Source organism: Sorex araneus, chromosome 6 (assembly GCF_027595985.1).
Source record: "Sorex araneus isolate mSorAra2 chromosome 6, mSorAra2.pri, whole genome shotgun sequence".
NCBI classification, from domain to species: domain Eukaryota; kingdom Metazoa; phylum Chordata; class Mammalia; order Eulipotyphla; family Soricidae; genus Sorex; species Sorex araneus.
The window spans coordinates 155,583,876-155,604,194 of record NC_073307.1 but is presented as its reverse complement, the minus strand read 5'-3'; the positions used below and the strand labels follow the sequence as shown (position 1 = coordinate 155,604,194).

Genomic DNA, 20,319 nt, shown 5'->3' with positions numbered 1-20,319 from the left:
CTTAACCTTTGAAAAAACTTCATGGACCTCCTTTCAAAATTGATGAATGCATAAATGTACAGAGGATAAAAGACCCTAATCTGGAGGCTTAAACTTTGCAGAACATATCGGACAGATGCTAAGTCTCCTTAGAAACTGAAAAAAAATCTTATTCTTTAAAGGTTATTTTGAGCCTCTTATCAGCAGAGATGGAACACACGGAAATTCCCTATAAAGACCAAGATAAATTCTGATGCAAGCTAGAAATACTCAAGTATGTAAAACATAAGTGCAGTTAGAACAAAATTGAATAATCACCTGTTTAATTAAGTAAGGTGAAGAAATAGAATCTTGCATCACCTTATTTAATTGGTATATAGTTTAACATGGTTGTTTAGGATATAGTTTCCATAATCAGACTAGTTTTGACTTTTGTTTTTACTGTTACTGAGAAACTGGGGAAATGAATAAAATCATTTGTATCACTTGTATCACTTGTCATCCCATTGATCTTCGATCTGCTCTAGCGGGCGCCAGTAACGTCTCTATTTGTCCCTGTCCAGTGCTAGTGTAGCCCAATGGTATCTGCTCATTCTAGGAACAGGAAGAGCCTCAAACCATTCATTCAGGGTTTTGACGAAGAAGTCTGACCATCTCGTTGGTGGGTGGCCACGAAGTCTTTTAATATTTCATGGAATTCAGTCGGTAACAGCTCTAGTCCAGCGGTCATCTCTGAATTGCATTGTGTCCGCCCATCTGATTTTTGATGCCTTGGCAAATGAGACAGCATCCCTGATTCTTGAATAAAGTCACCATCTAGAATTCCCTATATAAAATGGCCATCATAATATATTTTTCATAAAGTTAGTAGATGTTACTCAATATATTTCCTTCAGACCTATGCCTTATATAATTCCTTCAGACCTAATAGTGAAACTCAGCAAATATCTGTCACTATTATTAATATTGTTATTAGGTATATCTGTAGCAATTGATTCTATTAACTGCACTTACTTCAGATATAACCATCATTAATTAATAGGAGAAAGTGGAAGCAGAATCATATTTCAGTCTTATTTATTTATTACTTAAATATTTCTCAGAAGAAATATTTATTTTTGGTTTGAGGCCACACCCAGTCATGCCTAGTAATGCTTACTCTTGGTGCTATGATTAGAGATTATTTTTGGCAGGGCTGGGGGGACCATTTTGGGTGCCAGGGATTAAACTCAGGTCAGCCGCATGTAAGACAAGCTCCCTACCCTTTGTACCATCTCTCTGGCCCAACAAAGAAATATTTAAATAAAAGAAAGTAGTGTACTTTGTCTCTTTCCTAATCATTTTGCTATGAATTGCCATTTGCCTATGTAAGAAATCATATTTATATCTGTGAGTCACATATTTATCTCTGGATCATATTCATACTTATGTGGGTTGTCTCCTTGGGTCAGTTATATTTTAGGCATCTCTACGTGCTTGAGGTACACCCCGGCTTGTTTATGAGTTACATAGCCCTAGATACTCTCCTCTGTCTCTAGGACGGATGCGGAAATCAGTCTCTGCAGCCTTCAGCTTCCACTGATATTTTTTCTGCAATTGTACTTCAGCATATTTGGCAGAACCGAGAGCGAGACAGAGAGAGAGAGAGAGAGAGAGAGAGAGAGAGAGAGAGAGAGAGAGAGAGAGAGAGAGAGAGAGAGAGAGAGAGAGAGAGAGACAGAAACACAGGGAGACAGACAAACAGAGAAAGAGAGAAGTGGAGAGAGCAGAGAGGAGAGAGTAAGACAAAGAGAGGCAGGAGGTTTGGTGGGAAACCACTAAAATATGATTATTCCATTTAAAAATTGGAAATGAGCCTTTTAAATTTTTTTCCTTTCTCTCATTTTACTGTGATAAGAAAACAACACGAGATCTATCCATTTTAGTAGTTAATTGCACAGTATTGTACTTTAGCTAGAGGAATGTGTTGTGCAGCCTAACTCTACAATTTATTCTATTTATAAAATAAATGCTTTAATGAAAAACCACTCCCTGGTCCTCCCTCCCTCCAGCCCCAGACAGCCATAATCACCTCTCTCTTCTTCACTGTTTGTTTGTTGACTCTGTTTTGCGGCCTACACTTGATGGTGCTTAGAACTTACTCCTGGCCTTAAGCAGTGGTGGTGGAGGGCACTTAAGCTAGGAAAGGGACCACTACAATAAGGATAGCTGTCACTCTGGACAGGAACTGAGTGCTGAAAGTAAGTAAAAGGGCAAACATGATAACCTAGAGTGCAAACCATAAATACCAAAAGGGGGGGGGGAGAGAGAGAGAGAGAGAGAGAGAGAGAGAGAGAGAGACAGAGAGACAGAGAGACAGAGAGACAGAGAGACAGAGAGACAGAGAGACAGAGAGACAGAGAGACAGAAAGAAAGGGAGAGGGAGGGATAGGGAGACAGAGAGAGGAGGGAGGAGAAGAGAAGTGGAAAAGGGAGGAAAAGAGAAAAAGAGAGGAGAGGAAGAGGGAGAAAAAAAGGAAAAAGTGAAAGAGGAAAGGGAGAGAGACAGAGACAGAGAGATAGAGAGAGAGAAGAGGGAGGGAGAGAGGAGAAGGAGAGGGAGGAAAAGAGAAAAAGAGGAGAGGGAGAGGGAGGAAAAAAGAAAAAGAAAAAGAGGAAAGGGAAAGGGAGAGAGAGAGTTCAACAGAGACAGAGAGAGACAGACAAAGAGATAGAGACAGAGAGAGACAGAGAGACAGACAGAGAAAGAGACAGAGAGAGAGGAAGAAGAAGAAGAGAGAGAAAGGCAGAGACAGAAACAGAAAGAGAAGAAAAGTGCTTGCCATAGAAGCAGGCTGGGGCAAGGGGTGCAGGAGGGAAACGGGACAATGGTGGTGGGAAATGTACACTGGTGAAGACATGGGTGTTGGGACATTGTAGGACTGAAACCCAATCATGAACAACTTCGTGACTGTATATCTCATGGTGACTCAATTAAAAAAAAAACCCAACTTACTCCTAGCTCTGTGCCTCTGTGCTCACAGGTTAGTCCTTAAGTGTTTGGGGAACATGTGATGAGGGGATCAAACCTTGGTTGGCTGCATGCAAAGCAAGCACCCTCCCAGCTATACTCTCTGTCTGGCCACTTTATTTGCTATTTCTATGAGTTTGACTTTTTAAATATCATGTAAATCTGGAAACACATGTTTATAGTATTTCTCTTGTAACTGCTTGATTACTTAGTTACATGTCCTCTAAGTTCATTCATGTCATCATCGCTTATTTTCTTTTAGTGCTCAATAATGTTCCATTCTTAGTATACACCACATTTTGTTTATTTGTTTATCTGTTGATAGACATTGGGATTGTTGTCATATTTGACTTGTGAATAATGTGGCGGTGAATAAGGGAGTTAAGACATTTCTTTGAGATATCAGTTTCAGTTTCTCTGGATATAGAAGAAGTGGAATTACTGGATAAATGGTAGTTAATTTTTTTGTTTGGAGATACTCCATACTGTTTTTAAGAGTGGCTATACCGGGACTAGAGCCACAGCACAGTGGGTAGGGAGTTTGCCTTGCACACAGCTGACCCAGGTTCGATTCCCAGCATCCCATATGGTCCCCCGAGCACCAGGAGTGATTTCTGAGTGCATGAGCCAGGAGTAAGCCCTGTGCATTGCCAGGTGTGGCCCAAAAGGAAAAAGAAAAATAAAGAATGGTTATGCCATTCTGTATTCCTACTCATATTGTATACCTCTAGGTTGTCATCAAAGGGGTTGTTTTCATTGGGCTTTCTCTATTCCCTTGCTTCGCTTTTTTATGTGCTATCTATGATGGTAAAATGCAAGATCCTTCTGGATTTTTTCTACACTCTCTTCTATCCACTCAAACTCTTTAGAGTCACTTGTGAAAGATTGCACAATTGTGGATTACCAAGAACAACAAGGCTTGGTTCTTGGTCATTTGTTTCCCCTCAGAAACAAACCTCTTGGAAAACCACACAACCCACATAGAATTGTAAGACAGGACAGAAATAAAATTTCATTAGAGGTTTTGCAATATACAGGAAGTAAAACGGAGATCAGCATTTGCAGACAATGAAGTCGGAATCCCAGCCACTTGCTACATTTCAGTTCCAGTCGTGTCATGGCTTCGGAAGTCAAGGGCAGTGGAGAAACCAGAGGATATTTACTCCTAAGAGGAAATAAAATGAAATCCCACATGACTTATGGAAGTACTAAGCTTAAATGAGGTCTTTGTGGCTGCTTGGGTGCCTCAGTCTGTTCCTTTCCTGAGCTGATGTCTGCATCAACTCCTGCCAAGAATGTTCATAGTCACTTTGACAATGACAATTGCCAATTGTCATTGACAAATGATAATTCAGACACCCATGAATTTCCTTAGTAATTTCCCTCAGAGCTTGGTCGCTACAGGCAAGATCATCATAAAAAGATTCAGTTCAAGAGGTCTGTAGCTGTGGGTGGGCACAGACAAAAACTTGTTCCCGAGTTTCACGTCAATATTATTCCCCTCAAGACATCAATCACTAGACCCTTAAATCCCAATCTGGCGTGTTGAGCGAATGACAGTGGGAACAACTTGATGCCCAGAGCAACCTCGTATACTTGATTTTATTTTATTAAAAATCTGTCTTCAGAGTCTCACTGCAGGAATTCTTTTCCGTCCATAGTGATACTGCTGTCATACTTTTAACTCATAACTACTTTGATAGCACTCTTACATGACAAGAATGATTTTCTTGGGGGGGCGTGGGAGGCTTTCAATAGCATTCAGGATGTTGGGGTGGCTCACAAATGATAGTCAATCAGGCTGGTGGTTTAAAGCAAGAGCTAGAGAATGCTCCGTTGTCCCTACAGTTCCAGAGATAATTGATCCACCCTGGCACAGCTGAGGGCTCCCAGAGTCACATGGTGATGACTTGGGGAGCCCATGGTTTGGGGAATAAAACCTGGTCAGACACCTCTTAGTCATGTTCCCAAACTGTTGTACTATTGCTCAACTCCAAAAGAGTGATATTTTATACAGATCGAATTCTTTTTTTTTTTTTTTTTTTTTGCTTTTTGGGTCACACCCGGCTATGCTCAGGTGTGTTACTCTGAGGTATGTTACTCCTGGATTTGCACTCAGGAATTACTCCTGGTGGTGCTTGGGGGACCATATGGGATGCCGGAGATCGAACCCGGGTCGGCCGTGTGCAAGGCAAACGCCCTACCTGCTGTGCTGTCGCTCCAGCCCCCCAGATCGAATTCTTTACTTAACAAGGCCAATGTTTTACACAGATTGAATGATTTTCTAAGCATTTATCTTAAATAATTATTTTGGAAATTTCACTCTTTTTGCAATCTTCTCAAGTCTTTGGTAACATGTTTTTTTCACTACAGTAGTGAAAATTTTCATCATGGAAGATTGTTCCTTGGGTTTTTTGTTTTGTCGTTGTTAAGGGAATATTGGAAATGCAAGAGCTTAAACTTCTTGACTAAAGAACTACTGAAACAAAAGATATTTATATCTCATATATCTGTTAGTATTCAGGATATATCAGGAACTTATGCAACTCAACAGCAAAAATTTAACATCTCACACTTATGAAGTAAATCAGATGGAGCAAGGCAATCACATGATTATTTGACTCATATGCGGTATGTTAAGAAAGAAAAAAATTGAATGAATTAAATAAAACAAAAGTAAACTTTTTTCTTTTAGCTTTTTGGGTCACACCCGGCGATGTACAGGGGCCACTCTTGGCTCATGCACTCAGGAACTACTCCTGGCGGTGCTGGGGAGACCATATGGGATGCCGGGGATTGAACCCAGGTCGGCCGCGTGCAAGGCAAACGCCCTACCCGCTGTGCTATCGCTCCGGCCCCCAAAAGTAAACTTTTTGGTTATATGATCAATCAATGCTCATCATAAATAAAAGGGTGAAGGGTGATGGCTAAGTTAGATAAAAGGGGTCAATTGTTAGTAAAGGATTGAACTGGGTTTTCTTAATTTAGAATGTATATTGATTTTTAAATATGTACACTTGAAACTTATATAATGTCACAATGTTAAAAATTAACATTAAAAAATGGACAAAAGTTCTGAATAGATGCTTCTCCATTGAAGACATACACAGATGGTCAACAGACACTTGGAAAATATTTCACATTACTTATTCTATAACAAGTAATATGAAGCAATTATGCGATTATTAAGTAATTAGTCATAAACTCAAATCAAACACAAATCAAAGCAAGATTTCTCCTACACTACTTAGAATAGCCTATATAAGATAGGAGTGGAGGGACTGGAGAGAGTCCAGCAGGAGGGGCTATTTGCTTTGCATGAGGCCAATCCAGGTTTGTTCCCTTGCATTGCACTGTAGTCTCCCTAGCACCACCAGGAATGATCCCTGAGCACAGAGGCAAGAGTAGGCTTTAAGCACTGCCTGATGTGTCCCCCAAATCACTAAACAAACAAAAGATGAGAAACAACAAATGCTGGTGAACATGTGGAGAAAATAAGTCTGATGGACATTGATGGGAGCATAATTTGTGCTTTATGGCTAACAGTATGAAGATTTCTAAAAAAAAATTAAATCTCCAAAGAACACAAAAACACTAATCAAAACAGATTGTGTGCACCTATTTTCATAGCAATGCTATGTGTATGTATTTTCATTGTAGCACTATTTGCAATATTCAACATTTGGAAGCAACCAGTTGTCATTGAGAGATGAATGGAAAGAAAATCTGGTCCATAAACAAAATGGAAAACCATTAGGTGCTAGTAAAGATGAAATCTTGTCTTTTTTTTTTTTTTTGAAAATGAAGCAGAAATACTTTATTTTTTTTTTGTTATACATTAGTTGGTTTATTTTTGTAATACAATGTTATAAGAGAAGAAACTATACATAATTTGGTTTTGTTTTTAGAACACAAATGTAGATCACTTCACAGCCTTTTAGCTAAGATCAGATGTGGAATACAACTGTGTGCGGCCATAGACAGAGTCCAGTGGCCAGAGAGCGGGTCCTGGAGGCAGGACACTTGCACTGTAGCCACTAACCAAGGTCTGAGGCCCAGCACCCCATATGATTCTTTTTTTTTTTTTTAAATTTTTTATTGTGGAAAGTTACAAAGTTACAAAGTTTTCAGGTTTAAATCTCAGTTTGAAATCTTGTCTTTTGCTATAACATAGATGAAACTGAAGAGCATCACATTAAGCAAAATAAATCAGAATTAAAAAAAGATACTGTATTATTTTAACTCACATGTGGTATATCAAAAAAGCACAAGAATAATCAATGTCTAAAGAAAACAAATCCTTAGACTCTGATGTAGAACTGAGGTTACTAGTGTGGACACTTCTTCATGAATTACATAAAGTATTTATTTAAATAAATTTGTTTTTCCAAAATACAAACTTTTGGCTTTCATATTTTTAATTGTAAAACTACTTTTTATTTCATTACGTTCTGAGGATTTTAAAAAAAATGGCTCTGTTTCCTTTGATTTAATTTTATATACATCTTATAACCTTTCCTTCTGGGCTATACCAATACTCCCTTTTCATAGAATTGGTGGTTGGAACAAGAAAAATTTATTTATTTATTTATTTATAAATAGATGTTTGTGCCCAAAAGGACACTGACACTAGAAACAAAGAAAAAACCCTTGCAAAGCAACAAGTCTTGCTAACTATTCTAAGGTCCTTCTACCTTCCTTAGTTTCTGTCAGTTTTCCACACGCTGTTTCTTGCTATTTAGACATGAATAAAATGTTGATTCTCCTGAGAACACATTGTGAGCAATCAAGAATATCTCTCATAGAGAACAAAAGAGAATACCCTGCCATAGAGGCAGTGTGGGGTGGGGGGAGACGGGACTGGGGAGGGTGGGAGGGATGCTGGGTTTACTGGTGGTGGAGAATGGGCACTGGTGAAGGGATGGGTTCCCGAACTTTGTATGGGGGAAACATGAGCACAAAAATGTATAAATCTGTAACTGTACCCTCACGGTGATTCACTAATTAAAAATAAATAAATTTTAAAAAAAGAATATCTCTCATATGACACCTTTAAAATGTTCGGTTATAAATTTGTGTTTGTCTTCTTTATTAAAAGGCTAAGAACCATATTTGTTTTGTAAGAATATGTACAACTAGGACCGAAGACAGTGGCTAACTCTTATTCGAGAATAAGAACCAGTTGAATCAATAGATAATAATTTCCAATGGAATAAACATTTCAGGTGAATTAAGAGATACTATAATTTCTGAAATCTACTTGTTTAATGACACACCCTATGTTCTAATACTACCATGCTTAGGTCGTTTTTTCCCTGCCACATATGTAATGACATTAATTCATTTTGGAATTATAAAAAATAACTGGTACAAGTAGTGTTAACAAACTCATGATCTCCCTCAAAACAGGCAGAACTGATTCTCCACAGACACTTTAATGACCTTTTGTTTGGTTGTGTGTGATAGCTGATGTTGCACTGGGAGGAGCGGAGCTCGCTCCCTGGAGACTGCTCATTGTAGAACTTCATCCTGGTTTCCAGCCTTAAACCCTTCAAGTACTCATTGCACTTCATTGGGCTTCCTACTAGAGTATAAGTACCTGAGTATAAGTATCATAGTATAAGTACTTGAGTTCTTTTGACCATTTATTCATTCATTCACCTAACTGTTAGCAATTGTCTAGTAACAATAATGGTCTTTCCCCAAATTTACGAGTAAACTGACATTTTCTGATAACCTGCACTAAAGTCTGGGGAAAATAAAAAAATAATGTCTCTGATTTTTATAAAGATCATAGTCACTTTCCAAGCATAAGACCTGAAGGTATTCTCTTACTTTCTGGTGGCAGCAACATTATCATGGAGGTTGTTGTTGGACAGTGACTTTTCAAATATTTCTACTTTTAGATGAAGATAGAGAGGCTCAAAGCAGTTATGTGACTTATCTGAGAAGAGAGATCAATATATGTACCATCAAAATTCAAATTACTTATTTTTAGGAAAAGTGAGTATTTTTCCTCTCGGTGTCTCTCTATTCTGAAAAACTCTTATTCTGATAATAGAATAGTAAATAACTTCCCAATGGGTGTTTCCTTTATTTCAAAACTGATTTTTCTGTTTTTTCAGACTCACATGGGAATATGCTGTATTTGTCTGTTGCACTGTTCAGGGAGCAAGGTAAGTCTCTAGATCTCGAGCTCAAATTTGTAGCATGTATATATTTTAAGGGATTGAAATAACCATGAAGATTTATCAAACAGTCATTATCTCTTGGCTTATAGTCAGAACCCAGTATTAATGGCTTTTAATATTTTGATTTATTTTTGACTTACAGTGAAAAAATAGATGTAAAAATACCTCATGGATTCTTTGGAAGAAGAAATATTTATCATGTAACAGAAATGAAAGGATTAAGATGGTATTGAGTTCTTGGTTTGTAATGTATGAGTCTGAATAAGTTGCTAAACCTACCTCGATTTAAAGCTTTTTTAACATATGGCATTATTAGTTGTTTTGACTAACCTCTGGATGTTGGGCATATCGTATATTATTTAAAATTTAAAAATGGTTATACTATGGAGAGCATATAACATTAATAAGAAATAGAACAATTGGAGTGCAATAAATGAGAGTATCATGCTATTAAATCAGTTACAATAGTCACTGAAGGAAAATGTATTAAGTGTCAACAAAATAGAGCTATGTATGGAAGTGAGAAAAACTGGATTCCATTATTATTCTGAAAACTTATTGGCTTTGGGCACCCAGATAAATGAACTATTAGATGTAGTTATTTGCATATTATACTGTAAATGAGATCTTATTATCATTACACTGACCAGAGGAACAGACACTTATGGTCTCTATTTGAGAATAAAGAATGAATGTTTTGTTGTAATGATCAGTATATGTCTCACTTGGTTCACTATACATTTCAATGTTATGAATTGTGTTTGTCCATGATTGTAGGGTTAGAATTAACACTTAATCTGGCATGCTGTAAGCATTTAATATTTGATGGAAGCGTGACTGTTAGATGAGTAAAGAGCCAGATCATAGTACCTTCTGTGGCTTATTGAACAATATTATTAAAATTTTTGTTCTAACTATGGATTAGATGGGTTAGGAAGTTAACTGAAAACATTTGTGGATATATTTCTTATCATTTGACCAAGATTCTGAGGAATAGATGGCAGATTCAATAAAGTTGTCATTCACAAACAGGGGCGTTGTCTGTAGCACTGTTGTCCTGTTGGTCATCGATTTGCTTGAGTGGGCACCAGTAACATCTCCATTGTGAGGAGGAGGCTTTGAAATGAGAGTTATTCTCTGAAGAGTAAGTGATATTTGAATTTGGATACAAATATCTTATTAGGAACTTTTTTTTCTTTCTGGCTCACACCTGGAGATACACAAAGGAGGCTCTGCGCTCAGGAATTACTCCTGGCAGTGCTCGGGGGACCATATGAGATGCTGGGAATCGAACCCGGGTTGGCCACATATGAGGCAAACACCCTACCTGCTGTGCTATCTCTCCAGCTCCTCTTGTTAGGAACTTTTAAATTTGCTCAAGCAGGAACCAGTAACATCTTCATTGTGAGACTTCTTGTTACTGTTTTTGGCATATGGAATATGTCACGGGTAGCTTGCCAGGCTCTGCTGTGCGGGCAGGATACTCTCGGTAGCTTGCTGGGCTCTCCGTGAGGGGCGGGGGAATCGACCCCTGGTAGGCCGCATGCAAGGGAAATGTCCTACCCGCTGTGCTATGGCTCCAGCCCACTTTTAAATTACATTCTAAAAATGAAACATTAGAATGTACTTTTAAATTACATTCTAAAAATGAAGTATGTGGCATCCAATTTACAAATATTTCATATTTTATAAAAGAAATGATAATGAGAACAGTAAGTGCCTCAAAGATATTTTAAAGTCAGGTAGATAGGGTAGCAGGTAAGCACTTGTCTTGCTCCTGCTACTGACCAGAATTTGATCCCAGGCACCAGTACAAATGGTTCCCCAACTATCTCCAAGAATGATCGCTGAGCATGAACCAGGAGTAAACCCTGAGCACCACTAGGTGTGGCTCAAATACAAACAAACGAATAGTAAAATTATTTTTGCTGTTCTTTTTCTTATCAGTAAATTAAGTTTATCACAAAAGTATGATTGTAACGCTTTTCCTCCTCAGAAAAATGTTGAATTAAAACTCATTTCTTGATTTTTGCGGTGAAGAAAGATGGCTTAAAAAAAAGGAAATGATTTTTCAGTAAATTTTTTTCTAGATGAATAACATATACTTTAACATATACATGTATATATGTACACACAGATAAATATAGGTATGCATGTATGTGAGTGTGTGTGTATTGATAAGGCAAGTAGTTTTCCCCATTGGTTTACAATATGGAGTATCACATTAAATAAATAGTAAAATAAGATACCAAGAGAGTATCTTGCTAGATAACTGACTCTCTTGTAGCCTCTATACTATAAATGACAGAGTAAAGAGGGTATAGAGTACACGGCATGTGTCTCTAAGAACTTTGTCCTCACTTTTCCACCCTAAAACTCAAAATATGAATGTCACTTTGAAACTTTAGGACTAACGTAACTTTTCTTTTAATTGGCATCATTCACCATAAAGCCAATGAGTCATAGATCAGACCAAAATCTCTGGGAAAAAATGCTCATATATCTTTATATCCCTGTTTCTAACCTTTACTTCCAATATTGGTCAATTTTTTGAAATATTTCCACTGTGCCCTCTGGAAATTACAGTCTGCTGTTATCATAACCCTCCCCTTGCAGCTACCTCAGTATGATGATTCTCTTTCTTAATTTTTACACTGTATTGCCTAATATTCTTTGAGTAAATACTCCAAATTTTTGCTTGTTTTTCAACTGATCCTTGGGTAGTAGTGTTTAGACATGATTTGACATGATTTAGGTAGGTTAAACCATCGCTAATAGTGTTCAATTAATATAATCTCATGAAACCAATACAATTGCTTATAAAACTCTTCTACTTGAAAATATAAAAGAATTATCAGCCATAGAATAATCTGCAACTGTTTCTCTATTCTTCTCTCAACACTTATGCTTCTTCTACACCATTCTTCACACCACTATACAAGAAAAAAAGCTGCAATTGCTCCATTATTATCTCTTGTCTCAGCTCTGCTTTGGTAGCATATCTAGAGTCAGATACTTTATCATTAGCTTTATAAATAACATCCTTGTCCTAGTCATTATTATCTTTTATAGGTTAATCACATAAAATACAATGGGTATATGACAGCACCTCATATTTCATGTCAAGTGGAAGCCCTCCTTAGAACAACTTACTTTTTTAAAAAAATTTATTTTTTATTGAATCACCATGTGGAAAGTTACAAAGCATTCAGGCTTAAGTCTCAGTTATACAATGCTTGAACATCCATTCCTTCCTTCACCAGTGCACATATTCCATCACCAAGAACCCCAGTATACCTCCCCTCCCACTCCCATCCCCTGCTTGTGTAGCTGATAATTTTCACTTTACTTTCTCTTTACTTTGATTACATTCAATATTTCCACAAAAAAACTCACTATTATTGTTTGGAGTTCCCCCCCCCCCGCAAATCAGACCTACTGAAAAGGAAGCATTTGATAATTTGTTTTCCGTTGCTGAAAATGAAGAGATATGAGGTTTTGGATTTTTGGATTTTTAGTATTTTAGTAACTAAGTCCAGGGAAATTTCTGCCAGAAATTGCATCATTGCAAGCTCGTACCTCTCTTTAGTGGTCCTTATAAGATGGCGGTCACCACGCCTTTCCCCTCAGAAAGGAAAAGCTGAAATAGAAAAACCTTTCCCCTCCTGGGGCGGCATGGGGCCGTGGCTTAGTTCACAGTCTAGAGACATTTCTGCAAGAAGCTGCTGGTACCAAAAGTAGTTTAGCTGGCCTCTGGGATCATGGTCATCCAGCAACAGATCATGGTCACATCTCGGCAGACAAAACAACTTACATTTTTTAAAAAATGAGTGAGGTACTGTGATTTGCAGTATTTTAAATGATAGTTTTCCATATACATAATTGAAAAAACCACACTCATTACTAGTATACTCAACACACCCCACTCCCAGGAGGGTCCCTTTCCCCTTCCCTTTAACCTTGTCCCTCAAGGGTCAGTTTTGGGGTATTTGTCTTTGATTGAATATCACTTACATTTGGTATGCCTACTCTGTCATTATCTTCAGGTACTAATATCTGTGTTTATTGAATGCTTATTATGGATAGACAATAATACTTTCTCCATTTTGTACATGAGTAAGTTGAGGCTAACACATGATAGTTAATATTAGAAGTGATTCCAGTAGTAATAAAATAGCTTGGCATAGCTGAACTTAACAGTGTATGAGTGAATGGCAAATATTGAGCAAAACACCAGAGGAAAGAATCAAAGGAATAAGAAAGTAGAAGCAATTTGGCACAGAAGCAACTGGAATGAGTGAAGAATTACTCCTGGAGGTGCTTGTGGGAACTATATGGGAATGCCAGGGATTGAACTACCTCCCATATTATCACTCTGCTCCATTATCTCAAGTATTTCTATTGCAACATCCATTCTTCAAATCCAGTCTTAGTTTTAATGTGAAATGCAAATTTGTCTTATACAACCATATAATAAAGAGTTTGGGGGGAGATGATGGCTGTGTAATAGTGAGAAGACCCAAGGTTTCTATATGGCGGAGTAACAATTTTCATATACTTGTTCCTAGCCTACACCCTAGTCTGTATGATTTATTATCCTTAAATGTTTTATTTGTATATGTATTTTATATATATAACTAGCTGGTATCATACAAAAATTTCTTTGCCAAAAAATGAGCTGTCATTGGAAAAGGCTTATGAAGCTCTAATCAAAACTGGTACTTCAAACTTCATTATCTAGCTCTCTTTAACCCTTCTTTTTTGTAGCATCCTACTGAGTAGTAATTACAATTCCATGTATATTAGCGAAGACTGCCACATAATTTATTAAACTATTTTTGCCACAATGCTACTCTTGATGAAATGGAGATGATAGCAAAGTAGTATTTGAAACAAATAAAGTCTATTCTACTCACCTAACTCTTTCCTAGTATAGTCTTTCTGTGTTTATAAACGTGAATTAGGAGATCAAACTATTTTAATCAGTAATTAATATTTCATTTCTTATAGTCATGCCTCTCTCATTTAAAATTATGTATGAATATGAAATATTCATTGTATTGTATCCCAAACTTTTATACTTAATACTCTTTGGAATGACAATATTTTAAAAATAACATGTTGCTACTTGCTCATGTAAATCCATCGAATTCTGATATTAGGCATACGCTGTATATAATGAAATAGCTAAGCTTGGTAATTATGCAGATCTCTTTTTGTCACTCTTTAGGCCTTTTGCTATAAGGGACGCTGATGGAGAACAGCACAGAGGTAACTGAATTCATTTTTGTGGGGATAACTGATGACCCAGAACTTCAGGTCCCACTCTTTGTAATGTTCACCCTCATTTACCTTGTCACTCTGGTGGGAAACTTGGGGATGATCATATTGATCCTACTTGACGCTCATCTGCATACGCCCATGTATTTCTTCCTCAGTAACCTCTCTTTAGTAGACCTAGGTTACTCCACGGCTGTCACGCCCAAAGTGATGTCTGGATTTCTGGTGGGAGACAAAATCATTTCCTACAATGCATGCGCTGCTCAAATATTCTTCTTTGTATCCTTTGTTACTGTAGAAAATTTTCTCTTAGCTGCAATGGCTTATGACCGCCATGCGGCGGTGTGTAAACCTCTACATTATACCACGATCATGACAACACAGGTATGTGCGTGTTTGGTCATAGGCTCCTTTGTCCTTGGATTCGTGAATGCCTCCGTCCACACTGGGGATATATTCGGTCTCTCTTTCTGTAGATCCAATGTAGTTGATCACTTTTTCTGTGATAGTCCTGCTCTTCTGGCTTTGTCCTGCTCAGACATTTACAGAACTGAGATGGTTTTATTTGTTTTGGTGAGCATCAACGTCCTCTTTTCTAACATAATCATTATGATTTCCTACGTGTTTATATTTATCACCATTATGAGGATGCGCTCTTCTCAAGGCTATCACAAGGCCTTTTCCACCTGTGCTTCTCATCTCACGGCCATCTCCATCTTCTACGGAACAGGCATTTTCATGTACTTACAGCCCAGCTCCAGCCACTCCATGGAAACCGACAAACTGGCATCTGTGTTCTACGCTATAGTCATTCCCATGCTGAATCCACTAATTTACAGTTTGAGAAACAAAGAGGTGAAGAGTGCCTTCGAAAGACTGTGGAAAAGGCAGAGTCATCTATAGGATTCTTCTATATGTTCTCTCTCTCTCTCTCACTCACTCATTCCTCTCTCCTTTTTATTGAGATGACAGGGATCACACAAACTCAGTTGCAGTGCTTATCAGAGGTTGCACGCATTTTTGTGGTGGTGCTCACACACACCACAAAGATCCCACACTTTGTGGTGGTGCCAAGGTTCACAAAAAGTCGTGCCACATTTGTGGAATGGGGTTCAGCATGTGGGGTAGTGCTAAGGCTTGAACTTGTGGCCTCATACCTGCATAGAAGGTGCTTTATCACTGAGCTATGTTGCATGTCTAGAATATACAAATATATATTTAATTTTATAGACTAAGCAATAGTTCTTATCTATCTAGGGAAAATGCTGACTTGTTAGATTAACAATTTAGTAAATTTCTGGAGTCCTTCTCCAGTTATTTATGTTTACAAATTATTTTTGACAAATATGAGGTGGCAAGTGTGAGTACTAGTTTAGAAAGAATCAAGTATTTATCTACATTTTGTATTTTAAAATTTATGTTAATTACCTTAGTTGTTTACGTAGTCATCCACATTCTTTTTTTTTTTTTTTTTTTGCTTTTTGGGTCACACCCGGCGATGCACAGGGGTCACTCCTGGCTCATGAACTCAGGAATCACTCCTGGCGGTGCTTGGGGGACCATATGGGATGCTGGGATTCGAACCCAGGTTGGCCGCTTGCAAGGCAAATGCCTTACCTGCTGTGCTATCACTCCAGCCCCATGTCATCCATATTCTTATATGAGCATTTATAGTGTCTATAGTCATTATTCACAGAAAACCCATAGAACTTACACACCAATCAATAGACTGAAAATTCTCAGAAAAAAATTAATCAGTATGTTTAATAGTGTAAAATTCTGATTTTTGTGTCAGATAATACATCATTGATGAATCTACATTTTTCTAGTACTCCTTGTCCTTATTTATGCAATTTAAATTTTATTAAGAATTTTATATTGATATTCTAGTGGTGGGAGAGCTGAAATAGCATTGCAAGCAGAAAATAATAAAATATATGGAAACTGTGTAAATTACCTTACCTCAACAACAACAAAAATATGTAGAAGAAAAATCATTTTACATAAAAGTATACTGTTTTAATTCTTAAATTTGATATCAAGAATCCCACATATTGTCTTATTACTAATATTTTATTTGTTGTGTTCTTTCCTTCAGTGGTAATAACTGCATTTATATGGTACCATTGTTTAATTTTGCATTTATTGATATGTTATCTACAGCCAGCATGTTTTAAAATTAATAAAGGAAGCATAACAGAGCATAAGAGGGTAGCAAAAAGTAAAAATACTTTAACTGAAATAAAAAAATAATAACATTAAATTTCAAAGCGAGGTTTTACTCTTTGTCTTCAGATGCTTATGCAGAAACATGTTTTATGCACCTCTTCTTCATATATAAAGTCTTCCTGCCAACCTGGAAGTCACCTTTCAGGTCCAAATGAGAGGTTGATCTGAAAGGCACTTACCAGTCTATCAATAAAATATCCTAGCTCTTAAAATAGCATTCCCGAAATCATTCAGAAATGTGGTAATAAAAGTATCCAAAAAACAAAACCACCCCTATTTGTTGAGTCTAAGGAAAATTATTTAGGTTCTTTCACAGATTTGTTTTTATTTAATATTCTTTCTTATAAATTACATGAGTTCAAACATGTTTAGAACACACACATATCCAAATATACCAATCTATGGACTCATGTAAGAAGAGTGGAGTACCACACTTTTTCTTTATGATATCTGGGAACTTACATTTGGAATTCCTTTGGTTTGGGGTGATGTGTTAAGAAGTCCTTCTATGATAGTGCTGAGATATTTAAGTGTATAGGACATATTCATCAGGAACAGCTTAAAAATTATAGCAAACAAACAGTTTTGTGAGAAGGAAGTTTTCCTTTTGTATGAACTCCCAAAGCTAGCATAAAATGCCAAAACCTACTTGGAGAAATTTACAGGTCAAGTATTAGGGTTGATTATATAATTTGAAAAGCTCCATGCAAGAAGAAGAATGCAGTCTTGTTAAATGTAGTAATCATTTTAAGTTGGCAAAAGCAGAGCAGTAAACTCACTACAGAATCTATTTTTGGGGAATGGGGTTACTCCTGGCTCTGCACTCAGGAGTTACTCCTGGAGACCAGATGGGATATAGGGGTTTGAACCCTTGTTGGCTGCTTTGCTGCTGTACTGTCACACTGGCCCCTTCACTGTAGAATCTTAAGCTCAGGGACCTGTTTGTCCACCTAGATGGGATGCCATGGAACCTGTCTTTCCTCTTCTTCTTAGAGTTTTTAAGTATTGCAATAAAATTAATAATTATAACCAAGACATTCTCTACATTTTTCATTATCAAGATAGTACAAATTAATAAAATGATGAAGTGACACTATTCACATAGTATAATGGTTGAAAATCAGAACTCTGACCAAACCAAATGTTGGCGAGGATGGAGTGTAGTAGAAACTCATTCGTTGTTGATGGGAATGCAAAAAAGTACAGCAACTTTGGACAGCAGTTTGGCAATTTCTTATAAAGCTAAATATACTCTGAACATGCATACATGCATTTTAGCAATTAAGCCACTTGGTATTTCAACCCAAAGGAGTTGAAAACTCTGCCAACACAATAGCACAAGACCTTTATAAGACTTTCTTCCTAAATGCCAAGTTTGAAAAAACTGATCTGTTCCTTATTGGTTTATTGTTAGAATGTGAAAGGACAGATGAACTTTAGTAATTCAGAAATAGATTTATTTTTAACCACTAAAGAGAAAGTAACAATCAAGTTTTGAAAAGATGGGGGAGGGATAGAGAGCTTAAATGCATATTATTAAATTAAAAAATCTATATGAAAAGTCCTTTAGTTGACTTATGAAAAAAGACAAAACCCTGGAGATAGTAAAAAAAAGATCCATGTTTTCAATGAATAAGGAAGTGTGAACAAATCAGAGTTCAGGGAGTTCTAGGACAGTGAAAATATTTCCAGTCTATTTCATTGTCCCTGGAGACCTCCCTGCCTGAACCTGGTATTCTCAGTTCATTGTTCTGGTTCTTGCAGCTTATTTTCAATTGATATTGCCTGTACCTTTGCTTTGTTTATTTATATAACACAGATGAATGAGATGCTCAATTTTTTTTCTTCGTCACTTGAGTGTTAGAATTCCTCTGTTGATCATAGTTGACAAAACAAAAGTGGTTAATAAGTAGGTAAGATAATAAGTAATAAGTAGGTTCAGACACGTTTGTATGTTTTCCATTACATAAAATATAGAATCTGTTGTTTATTTTGGCATGTTATGTAAAGAAATCTCACCATGGTCCTACTGGAAGTTAAATATAACTCTAGACCTTAAGCAAAAGATGTCCACCAATGCCATTCCTGTCTGTCATATAGGGACATGTGGGTACTCAGTGGGGGAAATGTGATCTTGAATGGACACAATAGAAATAAACTCCAGCTAAATTACACAGAAAAAGATGTATTGAAATAATGGTCTACTTACAAGACCAAGGAGGAAACTAGATAGTAAGACTAACAATATCATCAGAAAACAAAGGAAGGTGGAAATCAGGAACACAGGCCAGATAAAATCCCTGAAACAATTTTGTTGAGATAATTTCTCTGGCACATTTACCGTTTCTGCCCTGAGACATTACTATCTTTCGTCACCATTATCACAACTGTTGTACTCTTGATAATGTCACATGCCACACACCCCATAAATACATTTTAACTCTTCTGGCCCCTGTGTGCTGTTCACTGCATTCCTCTGACTGAGGAAACTTCTTTGGTTCTTTTGTCTGAACTGTGAGGGTGATAACCATAGGAGCAATATTGACAGCTGTTAGTGTTTGACATGCCTTAAACCAGTTATCACAGCAACTTCATCAATAAGTTCTATTACTATCCCCATTTTGTTTGTGAAATGACTGATATTTGGAATTTTTTGAATAACTTTAGGATTCAGGATTTTTTTGAATAACTTTATGTTCAGGATAGTTGGATACATCACGATTTGCACTCATGCCATTTGTTTCTCAAACTTTCTCTATTTTTTCTGACTATAGTTCCCTCCTTTTTGAAAAATGCATTGAAGATACTGTATTTAAACACAGTGGTTTACAACATTCTTCATAATACAGTTACAGGCTTTTGGTATTTGAAAACCAATCCCACAACTGAAGTGACCTTTCCTCTGCTAATATCCCCATTTACCAAACCACCCTTCAAGTCTGCCCCCTTAGCAGGCACACAGTCATTTATTTTATATAGCTTTATAAGGCAACTAAATTGATAAAGAAATTATAAAAAATTCTTCAGTAAAAGAAAATATGTAAAATTTGTTATATCTCACCATAGAGTTGTTAAATCCTTGTCTAAGGACTTATTAAGCTGGTTGTTGCTACTTGATCTTTCAGTGTTACTGTTTTATTTATTTGGCTTCTATGCTCCTTTCCCATGCAACTTGATGTGCTCCTACCAGAATTTCAGTAATGAATTTGGAGGTGTCACATGGCTGCATATGTGGCAGCGTGGTCGAGACACCTTAGGATCTATGGTCTAGGCCAATGAATCGAAAAGACCCCAAAGATCTCAGCCTGGACACAGGGAGTACCTGAATTTTTGTGGTTTGGTGTCTCTGCAGAGAGTATTAGTCAGATAGTGGAGTTGCAGCCATTGGTGTGACTGCAGCAATGGTCAAGGGTGTGGCTACTTGGGCTTCTGTAGGGCGGGGACTCAGTCTGTCCCCCTTCTAAGAGTACTCTGGAATTCTCAGCTGGAGGGTATGGTATATCCATGAATTTCAGCTGCTTGGCTTGAGTGTCTCCTCAGAGATTGTGAATTTGTAGAGCAGGTTTGTGTGTGTGGGTCAGCATGGCTGCAGCTGTGGACAGTGGGTGTGGGTGTGGTCCCCTTCTGACC

The 20,319-nt window shown here is 37.2% G+C and overlaps 1 protein-coding gene across 1 annotated transcript; it reads left to right on the top strand.

Annotated features, from left to right (window-relative positions):
* The first annotated feature begins 14,433 nt into the window (after positions 1–14,433).
* Positions 14,434–15,363, top strand: LOC101551344 (olfactory receptor 5B12-like). Its single transcript, XM_004620472.2, has one exon. It carries the CDS (start codon positions 14,434–14,436, stop codon positions 15,361–15,363), a length of 930 nt encoding a protein of 309 aa, XP_004620529.2.
* The last annotated feature ends 4,956 nt before the right edge of the window (positions 15,364–20,319 follow it).